Source organism: Aegilops tauschii, chromosome 2, assembly GCF_002575655.3.
Source record: "Aegilops tauschii subsp. strangulata cultivar AL8/78 chromosome 2, Aet v6.0, whole genome shotgun sequence".
Taxonomy (NCBI): domain Eukaryota; kingdom Viridiplantae; phylum Streptophyta; class Magnoliopsida; order Poales; family Poaceae; genus Aegilops; species Aegilops tauschii.
In genome coordinates, this window is record NC_053036.3 from 76,429,851 (window position 1) to 76,453,895 (window position 24,045).

The window sequence follows — 24,045 nt, forward strand, 5'->3', positions numbered from 1 at the left end:
CTCCTGGCAGCTACGGGATCGGTCCTAGACCTCTTGCCAACAGAGCCCTGCCCAACATCTTCTGGAGCCCTACCCCTCTTTGAGAGCGACACCCCCGTGTCTCTCGCAACTGTTTGTTCAATGACTTCCTCCGGTGGAGGAACATTTGTTGCAGCCTTATCCTTCTTACCACCTACAGGAACTTCAACATGTTCATCGTCATCGGTTTCATGTTTCACATTCTCCATGTCATCGTCATCATCCTTGTCGAGACTAGCATCTCCATCTAGCTCATCTTGCGTGTCAGGGAGCTCCTGAGAGCTGTTGTAGTCGTACCAGCCACGGCAACCAATTGGTCGATTTGTCCGTTCTCCAACGAATGATGTGAACTGCCTCGCAACCGCGTCGCTGTCAGGGCCATTAAGTGTCATCCAACCCTCAACCAACTTCCCGAGCAAGCTAGTCATGCCAGAATCAAACTGCCCAACTAGATGCTCAGCAGGTGCCCTCGCCTGAGCACAAAACAAAAAGTAGCAATAACCAAACATATTAGAATAACGTGTGTAAGAACAAATAAACCAAAACAACCATAGAGATATATCAAAATGCAAAGAGAAAAACAATTTCAAAAAACATAATAAACATCCTTGATTACCTCAGCAGGACAAGATGGAGCTGAATGCACATCCATCCACTTGCCAAAGTTTTGTGGCCCACCAAACACACTGTAGTCTATAGCATGCTTGGCCATCAGCTGGAAAATAGCAAAAACAACTAAGATGTAAGAAAGAAATAAGGAGCACTGACTACAATTCATGTATTGCAAAAGAGGAAAAAAGAAGGAGTTTCGACACGGATGGCGGAGTTGCCGTATGGGGTCGAACATGGGTGCCATGTGCAGACAGCCATGGCTGCCAAGGTATTTATCGCTTGTTAGTCATAAATGGTTGCCGTATGGAGATTTTTTCATATGTTATGCAACATTAAAATTGAAGAATGTCGTGCAAGAAAGAAGGCAGAACTAACCTGCAGTTTCCCATATTTCGTATCAGTTATCCTGTCTGTGGCAAGCACTGCCTTGACAACATCGTACGTCCACGCAAAGACAGCAAACTTATGTGGAGGCGGCGGGCCTTCTATCCCAGTAAAGTCGACAGTGGACAGATCAAGACGATCGACGTACATGAGCTGGTATACACAATAAAAAGAAAACTATGTCAGTTGCCATCATGTTATGTTGAAAAGAAGCTTATGTAGTTTCCTTGAGTCATCAAGTTGAAGAGAAGGAAGAAAGATTTGCCATCTATCTATGTTAGTTGCCATCATGGTATGTTGGCAGTTGCCATCTTGTTATGCTGGTAGCTGCCATCAGCTCAACATCATGGTTGCCATGCAGATTGTATAAAAGAGAATGAATGTATGAATGAACACTTTTTTGTGTTGGTGAACAATGCTATTGCCTCGTAGGCAACAACTACATATGCCATGGATGAAACAAAAGTCACTTTCACATGTAAAAGATTCACATAAAAAATGAAACAAAGGGTTGCCATGCACGATCTTATACGGTTGCCACAAAAAAAGGAAAAAATAAAATCCAGTTAAAAAGATCAGTCATAAACTTTGGGTTGGCACACTATGGCCAAACAGACATACCAAAAATGCAAACCAATTTGGTTCACACTTACGAACAGCTGCAATGTTGATTTAGGAAAAGAATGAGCCGTGATAAGAGTATTTGCAAAAGAGTAGGGAAAATACCATTAGGTGCAAGCGATAGCCCTTCTGGTACATCTTGTTTGAGAATGCATCATGCAGGAAGTCTGTGATGAATTTACACCAATTCATGTTCTTAATGTCTTTCAGCTTCGCCTGCACAACACAATTTCAGGACAAAAAGTTGCCGCATCAGCATTCAAAATAAAACACATCAAAAACTAGCAGTGACTGGCTTCCAGGTGACATCAAAAACAAAAGATTGAAGGGAAAAAGAAGTAGAGACAGAGCATTCACCAGGATAGAGAAGCACTTGTTGCTTGGGCGAAGAGATGTGGTAGGTGCAAACACAGCTGAGATCAAGTACATGAGGAGCTTCATCTTAAATACCTCGCCATGGGTTTTCATGCCCTCCAGCGAAGTTGCCAGCACAGTCGTATTAGGCATGGGTGCCATTCCAGGAAACAAACGGGCGAACAAGGCTTGCTCAATCTTATTATTCACCTCATACGGGACTTTGATTTCTCCACGGGGCACACCCAAAGTGCAGAACACAGATTCCTCATCCAAAGGCAGTCTTCCACGTCCCGGAATCACAAATTCCCTAGAGGTAGGCTCATATATCTCACCGAGTCAGTCGCATACAGGATTCACTAGGTTCTTGCACCGAACATCCATCAGAGCCTGTATCCCCATCTCACCGGCAGCTCCCTTCTGCTCATCAGTAAATCCCTCGGTCAATATAGTCAGGCGTTCTTGCGAAGCCCTATTGCGATGATGTTTCTTCTTCTGCATAACACAAAAAGGATAATTTGTTGCCATGTTCAATTTCATGAAAATTTAGTTCTAAGAAAAGATTGAAAACTCAATGTGACATTAAAACATATGGGGGTGGAAAGTGACCTCATCGTCATCTTTTGTCCGACCAGTCACGCGATTCTATTGCGGTAACTCCATGAAGTCATCATCATCATCTTGATGGTCGTCGCGAGCCATTGTGCTATGGTAAGAACAAAACACACGTTAGGGTGAAATGAAAACACAGCCGACGGATACGGAAAGAAATGCATAAAGTAAAGATTCACTAGATATCATCGATGAACAAAAATGAAAAATCCATGGTTACCCCAAAGTTTAAGCATCTGAAGAGGGCAGTAATTGCCATGTGCTGAACATGCACAAAAAGGCAGAAAAATAATCAAATGAAAAAGCAATTGCAGAAACATGGCAACTGGACATGTATGTGCTTCTGAAGGAAGCAGTTGCCAGCTAGCAGAATCTACTTGCCATGTTGGCTCCAATGAAAGTGGAAAATGAGGCAGAACAGAGGAACACCCAACCCCTAGGATTGTCCAACATGAAATGTGGCAACTAACACATTGGCTTCATATTAAGTACAGATCACATCTACTAGGTTCAAGTTGCCATGTTAACACAAGGCACTTCAAAAAAGGGAAGACAACTTTCACTGTACAACATATAATGTGGCAACTCACATCCTAGCCTCATATAAAAATGAGTTGCCATGTAATACATTCAAATATGTTTAGCTATCACAAGTCAGCATGGCAAACGCAGATGAGTCTATTGTACAGCCAATTTGCCATTATCCTGCATATGACATGGCAACAGGCATAGTGTATTCACAAAATTAGTTGTCATTTAGAAGCATAGTCGTGGCTAAACAAATGCAATGAAAATTGTCGTGGCTGCCATTATCACACACTTAAGTATGCAACTACCTAGAGATAGATATCTTACACAAAAATTACTCCCTGACTTGGATCTCACAAACTGACATTATCCTACAACTGACATGGCAACTCACACGGTTGCTTCAGAAAATTAGTTGCCATCAGTGATGATATTTGTTGAAAATGCCATGACTGCCATTATCCTACACTTTGAAATGCACCTAACTAGATCTAGGGTTCGATCGCAACTATCATACCCTGAATTCAACAACAAAAAACGCCCTACACTGATGGCCATAGCATTTCGAGGCAAAATCAGAACTAACATCTAGAAAATCGCCCGCACAATCACAGACAAAAGGCAGATGTGGCTGCGGACCGGGCGAGCCACACCGGCATGACTGCCACCGCGGCGGCGACGAAACTCCGCAATGCCGCCCTAAATGGCAAGCACGCGACTCCGCCACCGACGGGGACACCGGAGCACTGCGAATCGGCCGGAATCTCGATGAAACTCGAGGGGAAATTGACCACAGAGGGAGGGGCAGAAATCGCAGGCAGGAATGTGAGCACGGAGGGAACCTTACCTTCAATCTGCGGCTGCTCCGGCGACGACGCTCTGGTCCGGCGAACCCCAACAACGGCCGCGAATGCCGTCGACTCTTCCGCCGCCGCCGCCACCTTCTCCTCTCGGTTTCTCCTCCAATCGAATGCAACTGGTGTGGATGGTGGGTTGCGGAGTAATGGGGGGGGGGGGGGGGGGTAATGAAACCGCGAGGGGAGCGAGTGGCGAGTCATGGGAGACGGTAACCGTAGTCGAGCGTGGCGTGCGGGCGCGACGGCGGTTCCACCGCACGCTCCGACTCGCAACTGCTGTCGTCGGAGGAAAAACCGGCGTGTGGGCGAACTACATACACACCACACACGGGGCTTGTCCTACGTGGCACACCAAATCCACCTTTTCATGTCAAGATTCGTGCAAAAGACAATCAACGACGATGCAGACATGTGGGCGTTAGTGTTTCCGAACAGTTATTGTCAAAAGCAACTATTATGTCTGTTCGATCCTTTTGGGGATAACGCAATTAACTAGATTCAAAATGTTCCCGCAAAAAAAAAAACTAGATTCAAAATGATGCTGCACTTAATGCAATGTACTGGAAAATTGATGATATGGGCCAGAGTCTCAGTCGTTACCGTCGACAAAAGGAAACTTGGGGCAACAATGTCTTCAATGGACAGCAGCGTCTTCGTCCTTAATGCAAAGTTCCTCCAATTTTTGTTCTCTTAACAATCAGAAGAACAATACACAGAAACCCACGCGAATCACAAGGCAAGATCAAAGTATATCTCACAGGTAACCCATCGATCAATGGACAGGAGTAATATAATCATTATCACAATTTCTTACCTTTCCAGTTTAAGCTACCTAAGATTTGAGCTGGCCCAAGCCACATCCACAAGACGCAAACGAACATACTTCAGGATGGGAATGGGCCGGGTCGACCCACCGGGTCTCTGGCCCGACCCAGAAAAACAAGGCCGATGGGTCAGTCGGGTCGGCCTCATACAAAAATCGGGCCAGTAGAGCCGGCACGGAGTGACCCATTGGGTCAGCGGGGCTGACCCACCTCCGAGTACTGGAATCCATCGGTATCACCAAATCCATCTTACTAGCTTATCTTATACAACAACTAGCGATCAGCTAATTATAGTATACTAATTAGCCGAAACTTCAACTAGCTAACATTTGTACACCTACTGGAATCCATTAACCCAATCTTCCTTTATAAACCGGACGTGAATAGAGCTGAAATTGCATATTGTGGTTCATTTGTAAACTTTAATTATTTCAATCATGCATGTTTAGGTCATAATTTTGTTTTACTTGTAATAACATATTTTGAGAATATTCTATATACCACAACCAAATATTGTATAAGAAAATAAAATTTGGGTCGACCCGAAGTACCCATCGGGCCGACAAGGCCATTGACTTTTTTGAATTGGGTCGACCCATGGCCTCTCAAATTGGCCTCGAGGCCAACGGGGCCGGGTCCAAGGCCAGGTCCGGGCCGACCCGTTCCCACCCTGGAACATACTCCACAAAACTGTAAATTCTACACGCCTAGAAAAGATGGCAAATTCTACACGCCTAGAAAAGCATTCTCCTCCGGGAGGGTGTTATATATACCCCTCACTATCTGGTCATGTATTCCAGACTTCCAAGCAGCAAGTAAACGTTAGAACACTACAATGTCGAATTACGGGAGCTCCTAACACATGGAGTATGAAATACTAGCAGTAGAACAATCTACAGTCATGCCTACGGGTAACTATAACCCAGAAATCATCAGTCATCACCGGCCATAAACTTCAGCAAAGAGTCAGCTCTCGTAATTTGCCTTGCCCGTCTCCGCACCTTCCATTCAGGATTATGCCTGTTAATAAAGAAGGCCAACGTTCAATTAGATTAGCAGCAGAAAACTAGAACTTGAATGGGGTTTGTGTAGATGTCTATCGATATTAAGAACCCTAAATTATCATTATTTATGTACTGATCTATGTTGGCAAGGTTCACTACAATGCTGCTGCAACTAGATCAGGGAGGGGGGGTTTTAGATCAAGAGTGGGAACGGACAACAATTGCGACTCAGCATATAAAGGGTAATTCTTCTTGGTCCGCATGACAGCCTAATTTGGAAAGGCCAAGTGCCTCAAAGGTGCAAATTCAATATACAAGGTAGCTAGCTCATTAATAGCCACTGAATTGCGGAACACCCGATGGTAAAAGATGACATAATCAGTACTTATTTCACATATGGAGGCCATCTTGAGCTCAGAAGCCCCATACATTCCCATGAATTACACTAAGAGGACCACTGGGCAGAGCAAAGCATGGCAATCCACACTCCACGGGGCACAAAAGAATGGTATGCACGGGAAACTAGTTGGCAAAATAACTTTTCGGGGATAAATACCAGAATAAGAAAATTTCAATGGAACTAATGGCATCATGTGGCTTGTCGGAATGAAATATAGTTGTCATTATGCAATCATCCCCACAACAGTAGTATTCTTCATGTTTTTTGCACAAGAAGCACCAATATAATTAGAAATAAACATATGAAACTATCGACAATATTTCTTGAAAAATGCTTTTGCCAAATGAATCACTTTTTACGAATAGCTAAAGGGCACTACAACAAATCCTGTGAAAGAAGAGAATATATCACTACAATATCAACATATGTGCTCTGAAGGCACTTGTACAGAAATGAGATGGAACAACACCGCATGCAAGTAGATAAAGTAGCTACTGTTTAAGGTAAGTGTCGACTGCTTTACTGAGTTTACTGACTTGAATAATTGAATTGAGTAAGTAGAAGATACCCAATAACCCAGCCCTTTGAAATTTGAGGCGGAGCACTTACGGTGGATTTCGATGGATAAACACTTAGCTCCTGAGCTATGGAGACTAATGCACCACTTAAATATTAGCTAACATCTATCGACAGCCAAGAAAGAGAACTCTCTTGCAGGACTAACTGGGATGCATGACAGAATGGTTTGATACACAGTTATAAACACCTTAAGTGTTACTCGGGATTCAGAAACTAGAAACCTCATGCTTGTAAGAAAGGTGCTTGCAAAAAGTTAAGAAGAGGCAAATGAGTTGTATTTTAATCTCTCTATCTGCACAGATAGAAGCAATGCAATGTAAAAGTACTATTTCTAGTACATTATACTAATCATTCTGATGGTCAGTTTGCAACAAAGGCATACAGTAGAACTGCGGCGGTTGGCCTCTCAGCACAACTGAAAATTGAGGCTAACCTCAATGTTTGTCATAAATGCAAATATGCAACTACCAGAGAGAATAGGAAAACCGTCATTGCTTTAACACATATAACAGTACTCCATGTTAACAAACAACAACCAAGTTTCCTACAGCTAAGAAAAATGATTGCAAATTCACAACACTGTAACTGTTTTCATGTTATTAGGAGACTAATAATGTACACAAAATATACACATATGCTGAAAATAATATGGCTCCTAGATATAGGGAAAGGTACATACCTCAACAGTTTGCGACGTGAGTCATGTTTTTCTTTGACATCTGGTCCTCCCTCCTGTTAGTCAGTACTACAGCTGGAATGACAACAAAGCAAGCTATCGCACTGGAACCAAATATCCCCACATCCACAATCACAGAACCAATCTTTTTCGACATCATGCATTCCACCAGAGAACCAGCTAAAATTAGCAGGATGAGGAGTGTAGATGTGAACGTTCCAAGGACTGCAGTGCGGGGAGGATCCCCCCTAATCAACTCCTTGTTGAAAGCTCCATGGGCTCTCTGAGGAGGACAGCAATTTCAGCAAAACCATAACGAGGGACATGACTCATGAGTATGGAATGGGTCGAAAATTGAATGATGCAGATGAACTCACATGAAACACTACACTACATCCTCATTCTTATTCCCATCAGGACAACTTATATTTTGTTTGGCAACTTAATTAAAGTAGTGGACACGTAAATTTTGTTTATGTACTACAGTACTGTATTAATCTAGAGCTCAGTCACTAGCTTGCTGCCTATCTACTGCGGTAATTCAATTGAAGGAAATGTTACAGGTGCTTATTTCGACGATACCTTCTGGAACTCTGAACCGGATCCAGATGGAGATGCGACCACGTAGAGCAGGAACTGGCCGCACAGCATCACGGCGCCAAGCGCTTGCAAGACAAGGAAGCTGGCCTTGAGAACCCCGCCCGTGAGCGCCTGGAGAAACACGGCGGGGGCGGAGCCCTCGGCCCAGGCCCGGCTCCCCACGACCTTGGTAGCCGCGGCCGCGGAGATGACCCGCAGAGTCGCGAAGCCCAGGTAGGGGAGCGCTTCGTCCGCGACGAGGACGCGGCCGAGCGACAGCGTCAGGGTGAGGACGACGCGCACGAGCGCGAGCACCGCGACGACGATCCCCGCCGGCACCGGCGGCGGCGAGGGCTTCAGGGCGGCCATCGGGGTGGGAAGCCCTAGCTCCTCGAAGCTTGGATGGGGGCGGAATGCCGGAGTGGTTGCGTTGGCGCAGCGAGGGGACGGGGGTTTGTGGGAAATGAGGATTGGCGACGAACAGGGGAGGGGTTTTTTCGGCCAGCTGTCCCGCTTCACTTCCGGGTTCAGTTCTAACCCGTTTCATCTAGTGGATTCGGGTTCCAAACGGGTACGCCGAACTGGTGAGCGCCCGATTCTATCCTGCCCCAGCTCATAATTACCCTGCTCTCGCTCTCCCTCTCAAAGCCAATCGAATATGTAAATACTTAAAAGCAAACTTATACATAAACAATAGTCAAGTATTAATAAGTGTACATTTTAAACACGCATAAAGCAATAGAAAGTACTAAAATAAGCCTGATACATTAGTAATGAGCTCAAATTTTGCGGCCAGCTGTTTCCCTTCCGGGTTATGTTCTGGCCCATTTCCTCTGCTGGATTCGGGTTCTAAACGGGCATACGGAAATGGTCAGTGCCCGATTTGATCATGCTCACAATTACCTCTCAATGGTTGCAAATTATGCAGCGACCTATTCACCGAAAGCAGTTGTTAAACGAGATGGGGTTTTTTCGCCAGTATGCGATGAATACAGTTATTTTATTATATTATTGCATAGAACTTAGGGGTGCAGGGCGGCGTCCCGCCAAGGCCCGCCAATGTGCTAAGAGCATCTCCAATAGATGGTCCAAAATTTGGCGGTCCAAAACCGGAGATGTAAAATTTGGACCGTCAAAAAGTGCGCTTTGGAGCTCCGGAAAAAGCTCATCTCCAACAGATGGTCCAAATTGATGGTCCAAAAGAGCAACTCCAATAGATGGTCCAAAATGAAGATGTAAAACGACATACTACTAGTCCATTCAACATAGTTCAAACATCAAATTCAACATAGTTTCATACATCAACTTCAACTACTACTTATTCAAACTACTAGATAAACTACTCCTCATCGGAGCTACGGAACTGCTCCCAGAACTCCTCCTTCGTCGGGTCGTCGCACCCCTCCTCCTCCTCCTCCGAGAAGTCTGCCCAGTCCTCCTCGGAAGAGGACTCGGTGGGGATCACCGTCGAGGGACCGGCCTCATCCTCCTTCTTCGGCCCCTTCTTCTTCTGCTCCGCCTCACGCTTCCAGTAGTACTCCACCTCAGCTTGGACGTACTCCGGATGCTCCCGAGCAAACCTCGCCATCGCCTCCTCATCGGTCTCGCCAGCACTGATGACAAACGACGGCTTCTTCTTCTTCTTCTTCTTCTTCTTCTTCTTCGTGATCTCCTTCATGTTGATGCCCTGCGGCACAAGCATCTCCGCTTCCGCCCGACTCTCGATCTCTGGAAAGTTGAGGTGCGACCGAGGCCTCTCGGCACGCCACACCGCCACGTCGTAGGCACGCGCGGCCTCGTGGGCGGAGGGGTACGTGCCGATCCACCAACGCCTTCCGGCGTCGGAGAACTCCACACCCCAGTTGCCGGAGGGCTTCTGCCTCACGCCGAAGAAGCCCGACTTGCCCTTCGACATCTTCTTCGGCGCCATCAGGAGCGGCGTGCGGCTGGGCCGGTGGCGGACGGCGCCGGGCGGGGCGGTGCTGCGGGGCGGCGGTGGCGGGCGGGGCAGTGGCGGACGGAGCCAGGCGGGGCGGATCTGCGGGGCGGCGACGGCGTGCGGGGCGGAGCTGCGGGGTGGCGGTGGCGGGCAGGGCGGTGGCGGAGCTGCGGGGTGGCGGTGGCGGGCGGGGCGGTGGCGGAGCTGCGGGGCGGCGGTTGGCGGGCTGCGGGGCGGGCGGGCGGCGACGCGGCGGGGCCGGATCCACGGCGGGCAGGCGGCGGGGCGGCGTGGAAACAGCGGCGGGGGGCGGGGCGGCGCCGGATCTAATACGGGCGGCCTGCGGCGGGGCGGCGGCGGACGGGCGGGAGGTCGCGGGCGGGCGGCCGGGAACGGAAATGAAGTGGTGGTTGGGCGTTCGAGGGCGGCGGCTGGTTTTGGACCAGATGCATCTCGTGATGTATATTTGTATCGCGAGGTGTTGCATTTTACATCACCAGGAGGCCGTGGTCCAATTTTTTTTGCATATGGACCGTCTGTTGGAGCAGCGTTTTTTGCCCCAGATGGTCCAAAAGTTAGTTATTTTTATATTTGGACCATCTATCGGAGATGCTCTAAGCTAGCACAAATTGTACTGGTGTACTGGAATCAAAGCTATAACTAAAAATTTCTATTTTGTATATCAAGTGGGCCGGGTTCGGGCGCCGCTCTGCACCCCTAATAAAACTCAACAAAACAAATACATGAATCAATTTGAAGCCACCTTCCTGGCAATTATTGTCGCTACACCTACAATCTTGATGACGTGCCTGACCGCATATCAACACACTACATCTATTCCGGTGGCCTTAACAAGCCGCATGCTTGCAAGCCGAGAGAACCAACGAGTCTAGTAGACCCTTTGCATGCACCGCATGCGCACGCTCTAGGATCAGCTGTTGCCATCTTCCATCGTCCCACCTTCAGGAGTGATCAACGTATCCACCTCGTCAGGCCATACTGTCATCGACGACACCATGACGCCAAACAACACCACCATCGTGCACGTATCCATCCACACGCACCCGCCGATACTCCGGCCGAGATCCTCCATCCCCTCACCGGACCTCTCATCGTGCCGCCGGCCATCCACGTGAAGAACTGACAACAAATCTGGGTGGGATCCAGATCCACGGCCGCCGCCATGCCCACCATCGCCAGAGAACCCGCGGGTTCCCGGCGGCCATGTGGGCTAGCACCACCTCCGCACGACTAGGGACACGGCCTTGACCGTTGCACGCACGGTCCCCAATGGCACCGCCCCAGCCGCTCCATGGAGATTGCCGCTGCATCCATCGCCCCGGCCCTTCGGCACCGGGCCTGCCACCACTGCAGCCTACGCCGGCGGCAGCGACGGAAGGGAGGGCTGCCATGAAGATCTATTGCTGGTGGCGCTAGGGTTTTCCCCCTGGTGGCGCCGCCCTGGGAAGACGTCGCGAGATGTGAGACAACTCTTTCGAGAAACTTCGTTCAACTAAGTGAGGATGACATTCGAGGCCGATACACTGCAAGGAGGTGTTGGCGATGTTGTTCGTGATGGCTATGGAAAATTTATAGTAGTTGTTAACAGTCATATCGACCAATGCTCTGATGTGGTAAAAGCCGAGGTCACAACAATGAAGCACGGGCTGAACCTAGCACAAACTCTACGATGTAATCAATTGATTGTCAACTCAAATAGTTTGGATGTAATATTGACGCTGAAGGAAGGAGCTGGATTTGCTGAAGTGCGAAGTGCCGCAATCTTTGATTACCGCTATCACATAGCTTCCGAGTTCTCACTAATTCTATTCAAGCATTGCTATAGAGATGCAAACATTGCTGCTCATGAACTTGATAGGCTAGCTAGGTTCTTCCCAACTAGTGTATGGATGGACGATCCTCCTGCATCTATTATTTCTTTTGCCCGTAAGTGATGTAACACTTTATTATAATGAATGAGAAGGAATGATGATTTTAAAAAAACTGGTGAAATGTTCATATTTTCGGCCGATTTTTCCCCAAAATTTTGAATCCTTGCGACTTCCTGTTGGAATTTTGAAATTTCTAGCTATAAACTCATTATATATATATATATATATATATATATATATATATATATATATATATATATGTATATATATTAACTTCATGACAATCGCAATGACGATTCTAAGAAGTTGAAACTTTCAGAGAAAAATTCGTGAATAGAGCCTCTTTCTAGCCGCCGCCTCCTCCTCCAAGAAAAGCTAGGGTTCGTGCCTCTCACCGGCTCCGCCGCAGGTCCGCCTCGTCTCCGGTGGCCCTAGGGCCATGGGGGCGTGGTGGATCCTGGCAAGGGCCGGCGGGAGGGCTCCGTTGTTAGTTGTTCCTTCAAAATTTGTTAGGGCTTGTGTCCTACTCAGGAAGACGAGACGGCGGCGGCTCCCTGAAGATGGAATAAAGGTCTCCCCGCCTAGTCCCCGTTCCGGTGGTGCGTCTAGCATCGTTGGTGGGCGTGTGGAGGTGTGTCTCTGGCGGATCTATCCTCGGTGGATTTGCTCGGATCTGGTTGTGGTTCGTCTATGTTCGTGTGTCTTCAGGTTGGATCCTTTCGATCTACGTTATTCTTCATCAGCGACGGTAGCTGTTCTGGTGCGCTGGTCCTACGGGGTCTTAGCACGACGACTTCCCGACTGTCTACTACAACAAGTTGTGCCCGACTCCGGCGAGGGAGGGGTGATGACGGTGGCGTGCCTTCGGCTCGTTTCAGTGATTGTAGTCGTCGCTAGGGGTCTACGGATCTGGATGTAATTTTTATTATTTCTAGTGTTCATTGTACTGCCGTGATAGAAGATGAATAGATTGAAAGTTTTCTCGCATAAAAAGGTTGGAATTCAAATTGTTTAGTTCAAATAACATAGAATTCTAATTATTTAGTTCAAACTACATAGGAATTCAAATCTATACCAATATAAAAAGACCCAAAGGGGCAGATCCAAACCATCTCGACCGTCAAATCATGTTATCCAGCGGTTCAAATCGCTCCAATGTTGAGCACCAAACACGTTTAACGCTCTAATTACCCACCACTGCCATTGGTTATAAACATGTTTTGAATCAACGCTATCCCATGAAATCTGCCATGTAATTAATATCCTACCATTCCCGCGAAAAAGTAATTGATATCTTACCAAATACCAACGTGCAACAGATATATCTTACCTAATATAACTTGCAACTAATATCCTACCTAATATAAACGTGCATTGCACGTACATTATTACTAGTTCTTCGAAAAGTCTAACGCCCACACGTGTGGGCGTCTGGCAACTCGCCCACACGCATGGATCCTCGTCCAACCAATTCTGCACGAATCTTGGCGCGTTCTAGCAGTTTTTGTGTGCCACGTAGGACTAAGCTGGTGTGTGGGCATTCATCCGGTCGCCCACACGTCCTTTTTTCACCACACGGGGGGCTGGTGTGTGGGCGTTTAGCAATTCGCCCACACACCAGTTTCACGCACGCAGAGGGGGCTGGTGTGTGGGCATTTATCACTTCGCCCACACGCCCGTCTCCTAGCCCACACCCAAAGTTGGCGCCATGTGTTTATGCAGGTACATGGCAACTGCCTCTAGCTTTGCTTGTAAGTAGATGTCAACTCTTTTTACCCGAGTTGCCATGTGTTTTTGCATGGTACATGGCAACTGCCCTAGCGTGCACGTAAGAAGATGGCAACTCTTTCTTTTTACATGGCAACTGCCCTAGCGTGCTTGTGAGCACATGGCAACTCTCTCTTTTACCCGAACATGTTTTTTTGCCATGCCTTTTTGTAGTGCTACATGGCAACTGCCTAGTGTTTAGTGGGTGGCAACTCCTAAAGTTTTGAAATCATGGCAACTGCAGTAGACCAGACCATACATGGCAACTGCAGTTGAGCAACCATGGCAACTATAGTTGTCCGACATGGCAACCAAAATTCAGCGACATGGCAACTGCAGTTAAGCAAACATGGACGAGGGTCTGAACCATGGCAACTGCGGGACGCCCGGTGACTGTACGCGGGGCGTGCGGGACCACGAGGTACGAGGCCTGACATACGGGGCGTGTGGGCGTTATCTATTTCGCCCACACGCACGCGTGTGAGAGGGATCGGGAGGGAAAAAAAGAGGTGTGTGGGCATTACTTTTTTTGCCCACACGTGGGTGTGTGGGCTGCTCCTCTTATACACAACACAAAATGTGTGGGCAAACCCCCTAACGCCCACACGTGTGGCACTTATCGGCGTCCTAGTTGTTTTATAGAGTTGAAACTTAGATGATAGAAGTTTGTAGTAGCGAGAAAAGGGTTTTTCAAGTAAACAACACCGATTTTTTAGACGGGTAGAATAATTATGATGTTGTAGATCAAAATAATTGTGCGGAAAATGACAATTATGGTTGACTGTATTTTGTACAAATCTTTATTTCGAAAGGGTGCCATACAGCATATTTGGTCTAATCTACCTACCCTCTTGGTGGGCTAACACAATCTAAGAAATAAATTCACTTTTTTTAGGACCATAAATTCACATTAGTGTTTCAGTTCAATGTAATTTATTAAAAAAAAGTGATGTGAATAGTCAATCATGCATATTGGAGAACTGCATTCACGTGTTACCATTGTATGGAAAAACATGGAAGAACTAAAAAAATCATGAACTGCCTATAGGCCATGTTCAGGCACGACCCACACTAGGCCATGTTCAGGAACGACCCACACTAGGCCATGTTCAAGTACTTCCAGGCTCTAATTTGAGTGCATTCTTTCGATGCAAGCAATCCGAAGAACGATATAGAGAACTGTTTCCCAACATGAATCAAAGGCAAGATAAAAAAAACATACACAGGTAAATCCTTCAATTTAAACATTTGTAGTAATAGATTCATGATCACCATCGCTTATTTTAAAGAGGCCACCTACGATATGAGCTCCGCCTACGAAATATCCACAAGACCAAAAAAATGAATGTACTCCACAAATCTGTAGATCGGTAATATCCGCGATCGCTATGAATATAACATTCTACAATAACTGCCACAAGGCCAACCGCTTGCGAAGAAATGATTGTCATGGAACATAACACTGCCAACATGGCAAAAAACATATGCCTAAAAAAGCAGAGTCCTCGGAGAGGGTGCTACCCCTGACTTGTCTGGTCATGTATTCCAGGCTTCCCAGCAGCAAATAAACACTTCAACACCACAATGTCAAATTACGAGAGCTCCTAGCACATGGAGTATCCGATACTAGCAGCGGATCAATCTACAGTCATGAATACATGTAACTAACTAACTATAATCCAGTACTTATACGCGGCCACAAACTTCAGCAAAGAGTCGACTCTTGTATTTGTCTTGCCCATATTAACACCATCTGTTCAGCGTTATGTCTGTAACCAAAAAAAAATGCCAAAATGAAGAAGCACTTGAATGAGAATATGTAGATGTTTATCAAAATGAAGCAGCAACCGATATTATGAACTCGTCTGTATCGCTATGTGTAGAGCAAGTATTATGCTAATATGGTAAGGGTCACTACCATGCAACTGCAACTACACCAGCTGAGAGAGATTTTGAAGATCAAGAGTGGGAAGGGTTATGTGGAACCTAAGACCTGATGAAGAATACAACGATCGAAACTCAGCATATAGAGCATAATTTTTCTTGCTTCATAAAACAGCCTAATTTGGAAAGGCTACCTCAAAGGTGCAAATTCAATGTACATGGTAGCTAGCTCAAAATGAACTCTGAATTTCAGTACAATCAATGGTACAAAATGGCCTAATTAGTAGTTATCGCATATATGGAAACCATACATAGAACCTTAACCCCTGGTCCTCCCCTCCCTCGCTGCCGCCAGAGGGCGGGGCCAGGCGAAGCCCGATCACCGGTCGTGGTAGCGGACATCTTCGTCGCCTGGGGGGGGGGGGGGGGGGGGGAATCCAGATCTGGTCATGCCATTGTCGTGGGGCGCCGCGGCGCGGCCTCGCATCGGCACAGGTCATGGCACGCGGGTGCGTTGGCGGCGAGACGGGCTGCACGTCAATGGTGACCGGCCCGTGTGGTGGCAGCGGTCTGCCCGATCCAGGATCCGATTGCTGTGGGCTGGCCGTGGCAGAGGTGGCGGCGCGGCGGTGGTGGATTCAGCCTTCCTCTCTGCTGGTGCAGCAGGTACGTGGCTCGGCGGCCAGGGCGGATTGATGGGCTGGTCTGGTGGCTCATCTCACGGCGCGCAGGGGCTGGCCGGAGGTGGCAGGGGGCTCCACGTCCTCGACGTCAACATGGTTTGGAGGCGTGATAGGTAGCTGCAACATGGCTTGCAGCTGCCAGAGCTTCCTTGCCCAGATCTGGCCGGCGAGGCCCCAATCTTGCCAAGGTGCCTGTTTTGGGGTGGATAGGGGGAGGGGGAAGGGTCTTCTGCCCCTTACCGGTCAATGAGGGGCGGTCTCGGATGCTGGAGCAGCGACCCTGGTGGTGGGAATCGAGGTGCTCGTAGCTCAGGTGTTGTCTGGTGGCCATGGTCATGTGGGCGGCATGGTGACCGGGGTGCGATACTCGGTGGTGGTTGTGTGGCAGATCGTACCACATTTCAGTGGTGGTGAGTGCTGGCTGTGGTGAAAGCCCGTTCTGACTTCGGTCAGGCTGGCGGTGGCGACGTTTCAGCGCCGTACTCTTCTTAAGGCGTCGTTGCGGTCAATCGTTGTCTGGATCCGAGGGATACCCTGATCCTTGGATCGGGCGGTGGCAGTGCTCCGGTATCATGCCTTCCTCTAGGCGTCGCCTTGAAGCTCACGGTTCATCGTGTGCGGCTTCATCTCATTGTCGTTCACAGTTGAGGGCCCTAGTAACTCCATAGTGATGCTTATTGTCCACCTGATGTTTGCTAGGAGTTGTACGGGGTGGTGTTGCTGCTGCTGATTTCAGTGCCTGTGTATCCGGCCTTGGGTGTGTGAGTGTGTTATGGACTTATGGTGCATCGGGTTGCATGATGGTCGATGCTTTATCTATAAAAAGCGGGGCCAAAGCCTTTTTCGGTATATGGAAACTATCTTGAGATCATGAACCCTTTATATTTACATGCATTACACTGTGAAGACTGATGGACAGAACAAAGCATGGCAATCCACACTCCACAGGGCACAAAAGAATGGTATAAACAGAGGAATAGGGTTTTTTCGATGTGAATTGACTCCCCAACATGGTATTTTTCAGTTTTATTGCACAAGAAGCACCACTATAATTAACAAATGATCATATAAACTATCAAAAATATTTGTTACAAATTGCTCTTGCGATACAAGTTGCTTTTGGGGAAATAAAGGGGCTCAAGTTACTTTGGGATAAAGGGGCACTGATAACCCATGAAAGAGAAGAAAATCTTACTACAACATTGACATGTGTTTTCGAATGCACTTCGACAAAAATGTCATGGAACAACACCACATGCAAGTATATATTAGCTGCGGAATAAATGAAGGGTGAGTTCTATAATATTACCATCATGGATTACTTGAGTAATCCAATTTAATTTCTATTTGTATCTTCACTAAAGCAATGCAATATGTTTATATGTAACAGAAAACAAACGCAGATAAATAACAAGATAATGCAATTAAATTGGCGATACCCCACGATCCAACCCTTTGAAATTTGAGGCCTGCCACTTAGTGGGTTTCGGTGGATAAAATTCAAAGTCAAAGCTGCCCGATCATAATAAGCATGGGAATGACTGAACATGGAGAATGCATGCTAGGTTTCCACTAATGATCTCTCCATATGGATCTGATTGGTCAAACAGCGACGTGTACCAAACAAGATCAGTGTTAACTGCAAATACTTTTAAGAAAGCTAACATCTATCAACAAGCCAAGAAACCAAACTTTCTCGTAGGTCTAACTGGGATGTACCACAAAATGTTTTGGTATAAAGTTATCAACACCAATAAGTGTTAATCATTTACATTTATAAATGATAGGGGCACAAATGAAAAGCTCACAAGTTATCAGGATATTCACCAAACTAGAAACAGTAGGCTTATAAAAAAACATATAATGTGACGCCAATAGGAGAACAGAGAAGAGGGCAGGTATATACCTCAACAGCACATCCACATAACTCTCTACTTCATCCTCCACTGCCTCAGCACCGTAGTGGGTAACATGATGAGACAAAATACTGCGCCGACACCCAATGACCCCACATCCCTCAATACTGAACGAACATGTTCCCTCTGAGATCCTTTCACAGGCAACAGACCCACCACCAAATCATCATGAAGTATGAGCGGGAGGAAGACCAGCACAACGAGCGCTCCAACAATGACAGGATCCTTGAGCATCATTTGGGCAACCTGGTGAAGCGTTTTCGGGGGCTCTTTGATATCCTTGATAAGAATTTACGCATATTCGACATAAAAAAGGTCAGAACGAGGTCATATTATATGCGCTTATTAAGCTAGAGGGATGCAGAGACATTTAAATAAAGTAAATGCCAGTTTCGAATTCATGAAAATGATGGATCTTAATTTCTAATTGGGAATTGGCAACTTATTTAAACCGCATACATTGCAAAATCCTATTTCAACTGCTGTAAAATCCTGTTTGCATGGAATCGAAGAGAGGATGGAGATTAATTTTGAATTAATCTCCATCCTCTCTTCAATTTCATGCAAACAGAGGAACATTTTCCGCGATTACCTTCCTGGTGTTGTGCGCGGAGCGCACTCCGGTGGCGCCGACGAGAATCAAGGCAACGGGGGTGAACAGAGCAGCGAAGATAAGGGAGTGGTGGGAGAGCCAGGACGCCGCCGCGAGCACGGCGGAACCCTCGACCTCGCCCAGAGCGCGGCGCGCGATGACCTTGGCGAGGGACGCCGCGGTGCCGACCCACACGATCCCGTAATAAAGGAAGATGAGCGCGTCCCACCTGGCGAGGGCCACGAGCCTGCGCTCCGACGCCGGCATCTCCGGCTCGGCGACGGTCATGGGGGCGGAACCCCTAGGCGCAGGTAGCAGAGTTCTTTTTTTAGATGTGGGCGCCTTGGTAGTGTGAAGTTGGGTTTAGCGGGAGCGAGAGGAGGGGGACGGGGAAAACCCTATTCGCCGCTCGCTGCGGCGAATTGTGGGACGGGGATTCGCACAGGGGCAAAGATGCGAGCGACGAGACATGGGCCGGCCCACTTCCAGCTTTAAACAGAGCGGCCAGCGGTTTTGGGAACTTCTAGAAACCTTCTGGAAGGTTCCCTGAACCGGGTTTTCGTGTGTTGTTTCTTTTCTGGTTTTTCTGGTTTTCATTTGGTTTCTGTTTCTCGCTTTTTTTTTGCTTTTTCTTTTTTGTGCTTCTTTTCTGCTTCTCTTTTTCTTTTCTTTTCTTTTCATTTTTACTTTTTTATTTTAATTTTTTCACTTTTTTATTTTCTCAAAAATGTTCAGAATTTTAAAAAATGCATTCTCCAACATTTTTCCAAATATAAAGAAATTTACTTTTTTCAAAAAAAACATAAATATAAAAAATGACAATTCAAAAAAACTTTAGAACTTCAAAAATTGTTCGCTTATTTCTAAAAAGTGTTCGAAAATTTCAGAAAAGTTTAAAATTTCAAAAATTGTTTATATGAAAAAATGTGCACATTTTTTAAATTTTGTTCACAAATTCAAAAAATGTTCAAGAATTTCCAAAAAAATGTTCTAGTTTGAAAAAAATCACGAATTCAAAAACTATTCGGTAATGTCAAAAAATGTTCTTTTTTATAAGTTTGTTCATGTTTTAAAATTTTGTTAACAAATTCAAAATGTGTACGGGGAATTTTAAAAAATGTTCACATTTTACAAAAAAAATTGCTCATATTTCAGAATTTTTTCGTCTTCTAAAACTTACTTCTTTTTCGACAAAATGTTTGGGATTTCCAAAAAAACTTTGGGGTTTTACGAAAGATGTATTAAAAATTTGAAATGTTGTTCCCATTTCCTTTCTTCATAAAATTGTATGTGTTTCCCGTAATATTTTCAAATAATTTAGAAATATATATGGTACAACAAACAAGGTGCTACTACGAATAGATCGTTATACTCACTTCTTAAACTTTTTGCGATGCGAGAATAAGTTAGTAGTAGCCGTTGCCTGTAGTGGCTAGCATCACTCGTGGATAATCTGGCAGTCACGAGTTCGATTCCTTCATCCATCTCATTTGCTTTTTTTCGCGCTAGCTAGCTTCGGTGCCCTAGAGTGGGTCGGCCCAGTCGCGGCGCCCCCTGTGTGTCGGCGCGCTATTGGATGCAACGAGCGTCCAATAGGAGCTCCCAGGGATGGTGATCAGTTCGGGGGTTTAGGTGGGGAAAGAGAAGCGGTCGATCGGGTCCCAACCAGAGCTGGCCATCTGGCCGTGCTAGCTGGGCCGGCCCGGTAGCATGCTAGCACAACACGGGCTAAAGAGGCATGCCGGGCATGTGGCATGCCAGGGGGCCATCCTGGGCTGCTAGGCTGGGAGCGTGGGTCGGCATGGCACGATCGGTTTATCTTTTTGATCATTACGCGGCGGCCCCTCCCGATTCCACAGCTGCGGGGGTGGTGCTCGCCATGGGAACCTCTCCTCTAGCCAAGGATGACGAGCGAGATGAAAGGGGGGCGTGTGGAGGAGAGAGCTTCGTAAGAGATAAGGTTGGGGGAATATCGGCTCGACACATGATTTCAATAGACAAAAAACATCGTAAGTAGTAGAGGGATAGGTAGGTACTTATTCCTGGCCGGCAGTATCATTGCTGCATGAGACGAGACCTTCGTTCTAGCCTTTGTTCGGGTATGGGACCGAGCTGGGATTCTTCCATCCGAGTGGGTACCGCCCTTCTGATTTGGTTTGAGTACGGGACCGACCTTCTCTTTTGTTTGTAACTAGGCTTGCCCGAAACAAAGGAACCTTGGTGTGAGAACCCACCCGAGAGTTGGTAACCCAACGTTTTCACCTATGATTTCTCCATCGTCTTCTTTGCCTTGCCTTTAGCATCTTTCTTGTCTGATCTTAGATTTCACTGATAGGAAATAGGGCATTACCTGTCACTCCGCCTTTCTAAGAAGGCCTTTCGCTTAGTTGTCCTTTCTACTAGAACTTCCCTTTAGCAGTTCTGGAACATCTATAGTATGCTTGAATGTCGGCAATTTTTCTATATTCTCTTCCTCCTCGTCCATTAGTTTAGTTCCTTTCCTTAGAATCACAAGGTCTGAATCAAGTGAAACGGCTGAGGCGCAAGCCCTTTTCTCGCCACTACTCTGTGTACCCAAAGTCAGCAACCTTTTTGGCACGCTGGGCTAGCAAGTTCATTGCTTCAATGACATGAATTTCATTAAGCGGACAAATACTATCCCGAAAAATATGAGCAATCAGCTGAAGTGTTGCCTTTACTTCATCTGCCATGAACGGAGCCAAGAGGCTTGCGTTCATTTCTTCAGTTACTCACCTATTTACTTTCCACATTAGAGCATCTCCAACAGCCGCGCTATATAAGCGCCGCGTTGAAAAATCAGTGTCTTTTGCGCGCGCTACCGCTCCGGGCGCTCCAGCGGAGGCGCAAAAACCACGCGCGCGGCATATCTAGTTTAGCGCGCGGGCGGAAACGCCATCGCGCGCCGCTTATTTGCTGCGCCCGCTCCTGCGCGCTGGACTCTCGAGCGCTCGCTCGCAACTCCACCTACCCCATCCAGCCGCTGCGCCGCCGCCGCCCGCGCCACCCCATTTCTTTCGCGACCGTTCCGGTGCTTCCCCGGCCTATCCCCGCGCCGTGGCGGCTTCCTCCGTCACCCTCTAGTCACCGCTGATAACCCACAAGTATAGGGGATAAATTGTAGCCTCTTTCGATAAGTAAGAGTGTCGAACTCAACGAGGAGCTAAAGGTAGAACAAATATTCCCTCAAGTTCTATCGACCACTGATACAACTCTACGCACGCTTAACGTTCGCTTTACCTAGAACAAATATGAAACTAGAAGTACTTTGTAGGTATTGTTGGATAGGTTTGCAAGATAATAAAGAGCGCGTAAATAAAAACTAGGGGCTGTTTAGGTAAAGAAGCAATAAAGTTAGTATAGCGAGTGTGGAAAAGTGGTGGTAGAAGTTGTGAAATTGTCCTTAAGCAATTGACTACTTTACTAGACCGATAGCAAGTTTTATGTGGGAGAGGCCACTGCTAGCATGTCATCCCTGACTTGGAATTCTATGCACTTATGATTGGAACTATTAGCAAGCATCCACAACTACTAACGTTCATTAAGGTAAAACCCAACCATAGCATTAAGATATATTGGTCCCCCTTCAATCCCGTCTGCATCAATTTCCATGCTAGGTTAAAGCTTCTGTCACTCTTGCCCTCCAATACATAGTCCTATCAACATACAACTAACCCTATGGTGTGATCCACGCGCGCGCTCATATGATGGGCACCAAAGGACAGCAACATAACCACAAGCAAATTAAACCAATCATAGCAATTCACCAATTACCGATAGGACAACGAAAATCTACTCATACATCATAGGATGTGTGACACCCAAAAATTTTATTTTTGGTTTTATCAAAATCTTTATTTGATTTGAAGGAGGATATTTAAATTTTTCTTCTAAAGAACTCTCCTTCTCAAAAAATTTCTTTTATGACAAGTATTTTGTTTGGTTTCACCCAAGACTTGATCTTTGGTCTTGGAGGTTTTTTTTCACCTTATGTTTACTCAACACAAGTGTTTTTCATTGGAAAAGTTTTTGAAAATCTTTTCTTTTTAAAATAGCCCTATGGCTTATGGAGTGATCTTTTCCCCTTTCAAAATCTCCTCTTGCCATGGCATAAGTGGAAATCCCCTCCCAAAAGCCATCTCCCCTCTTTGTGTCAAGTTATACTTCAAATCCAGCAAGTTGAACTTCCCCATGATTTTATCTCCATTTATTTCTAATCAAAAACTTTTTCTGTCCTCTATTTTGACCCTTGAAGATTTACAAAGGAACTACTATTTCTCCTTTGAGGGCCTCCAAACAAATTTCCCTGGCTAGTCCTTAGAGCCCTCAACCAAGATCCATGAAGATCCACTGGTCTCCAGTTCAAAGTTTTCAAAATGAGCTTGCTGCAAGTTTGGACCATATTTTTCAAATTTGATGAAATTCATTTGTCCCTTCTCCTAAAAATCTGAGAAAATTCAGGCAACCTCTGGATGCATCAAGAGGTCACCACACCAAGTCCCAGCTCCAGAAACATTTCCCTCGTGCCCAAATCAATTCGTCGAACACCTGGAGGGCACTGTACCTGTCAAAGTTTAGAAAGTTCAGTAAACAGTTTCAGAAAGCCGGTGTCGTTTTCTTCAGAAACTTACCTCGATCTCGCCAGTAGCCGCGGTGACGCCTTGCTCCCTGTTCCCCATTCTTATCCCTGCGCCGCACGGTCGCCTGGACGCTTGCGGGCGTCGGCGACGAGCTGGCAGAGGTGCGCCTCCCCGTGAGCGGCGGCAGCAGCGCCCGATGCGGCTGCCAGAGAGGTGCAGCGAGGGACGGCGCCGTCCAGCACCGCCCAAGCCACCAGAGACCACCGTGTGGCCGTCCCCTCCTCTATGCACACTGCAGGGCCGTCGTCGTGAACTGGAAGGCGCAGAGCGCGCTCCCTGCCGCCGTCGTGCCCGTACGGCCGTTCCGTCGAGGGCCAGTGCATTACACCAAGTCCGACCGAGGTTTAGCGGAGAAACGGTATCAGTGATCCACCACGATGATGCCTAGCCACCTAAACCCCCTGCCCAACCTCTGCCTCGCCGTAATTTCTCGCCGGCGTTATCCCGTTCACGGCCACCTCCTCGGATCGCCTATAAAAGGAGGTCCCGAGCTCGAACTCGAACACGCACCATCCCTACACCCCGCAAGTACCACGCCAAGCCACTGGGAGAGCCTCGAGGAAGTCTTCTTCCCCAACTCTGGCCGCCTCGACCCACTTCGGGATCCAGCACGATTCACTCCCGTGCGTGCACCCCTGCCTCTCAACTCTTGCCAGTAGCCTCCTA

At 46.9% G+C, this 24,045-nt stretch overlaps 3 protein-coding genes across 3 annotated transcripts; all 3 read right to left on the minus strand.

The window, feature by feature from the left end:
- Window positions 1–5,534: 5,534 nt before the first annotated feature.
- On the minus strand, window positions 5,535–8,511 carry LOC109766480 (uncharacterized). The gene is made up of 3 exons (XM_020325253.4): window positions 8,052–8,511; window positions 7,473–7,752; window positions 5,535–5,830 (listed from the first exon to the last, which is right to left on the minus strand). The coding sequence occupies exons 1-2, from the start codon at window positions 8,415–8,417 to the stop codon at window positions 7,474–7,476; spliced, it is 645 nt and encodes a 214-aa protein (XP_020180842.1). The 5' UTR covers window positions 8,418–8,511; the 3' UTR covers window positions 5,535–5,830; window position 7,473.
- An 876-nt stretch (window positions 8,512–9,387) lies between these two features.
- Window positions 9,388–9,978, minus strand: LOC123497060 (uncharacterized). Its single transcript, XM_045232923.1, has one exon. The coding sequence runs from the start codon at window positions 9,976–9,978 to the stop codon at window positions 9,388–9,390; it is 591 nt and encodes a 196-aa protein (XP_045088858.1).
- A 5,029-nt stretch (window positions 9,979–15,007) lies between these two features.
- LOC120974957 (uncharacterized) lies at window positions 15,008–19,062 on the minus strand. Its single transcript, XM_040401651.3, has 3 exons — window positions 18,722–19,062; window positions 18,120–18,408; window positions 15,008–15,415 (listed from the first exon to the last, which is right to left on the minus strand). The coding sequence occupies exons 1-2, from the start codon at window positions 19,007–19,009 to the stop codon at window positions 18,145–18,147; spliced, it is 552 nt and encodes a 183-aa protein (XP_040257585.1). The 5' UTR covers window positions 19,010–19,062; the 3' UTR covers window positions 15,008–15,415; window positions 18,120–18,144.
- Window positions 19,063–24,045: the final 4,983 nt, after the last annotated feature.

What these genes read in the sequence shown, in the direction of transcription:
- LOC109766480 (XM_020325253.4), bottom strand. Translation starts at nt 8,417, where the DNA reads ATGGCCGCCCTGAAGCCCTCGCCGCCGCCGGTGCCGGCGGGGATCGTC. An exon ending in CCGGTTCAGAGTTCCAGAAG is followed by an intron (nt 7,753 to 8,051) that starts GTATCGTCGAAA and finishes TGTCCTCCTCAG; the next exon opens with AGAGCCCATGGAGCTTTCAA.
- LOC123497060 (XM_045232923.1), bottom strand. Translation starts at nt 9,978, where the DNA reads ATGGCGCCGAAGAAGATGTCGAAGGGCAAGTCGGGCTTCTTCGGCGTG.
- LOC120974957 (XM_040401651.3), bottom strand. Translation starts at nt 19,009, where the DNA reads ATGACCGTCGCCGAGCCGGAGATGCCGGCGTCGGAGCGCAGGCTCGTG. An exon ending in CCGCGCACAACACCAGGAAG is followed by an intron (nt 18,409 to 18,721) that starts GTAATCGCGGAA and finishes ATTCTTATCAAG; the next exon opens with GATATCAAAGAGCCCCCGAA.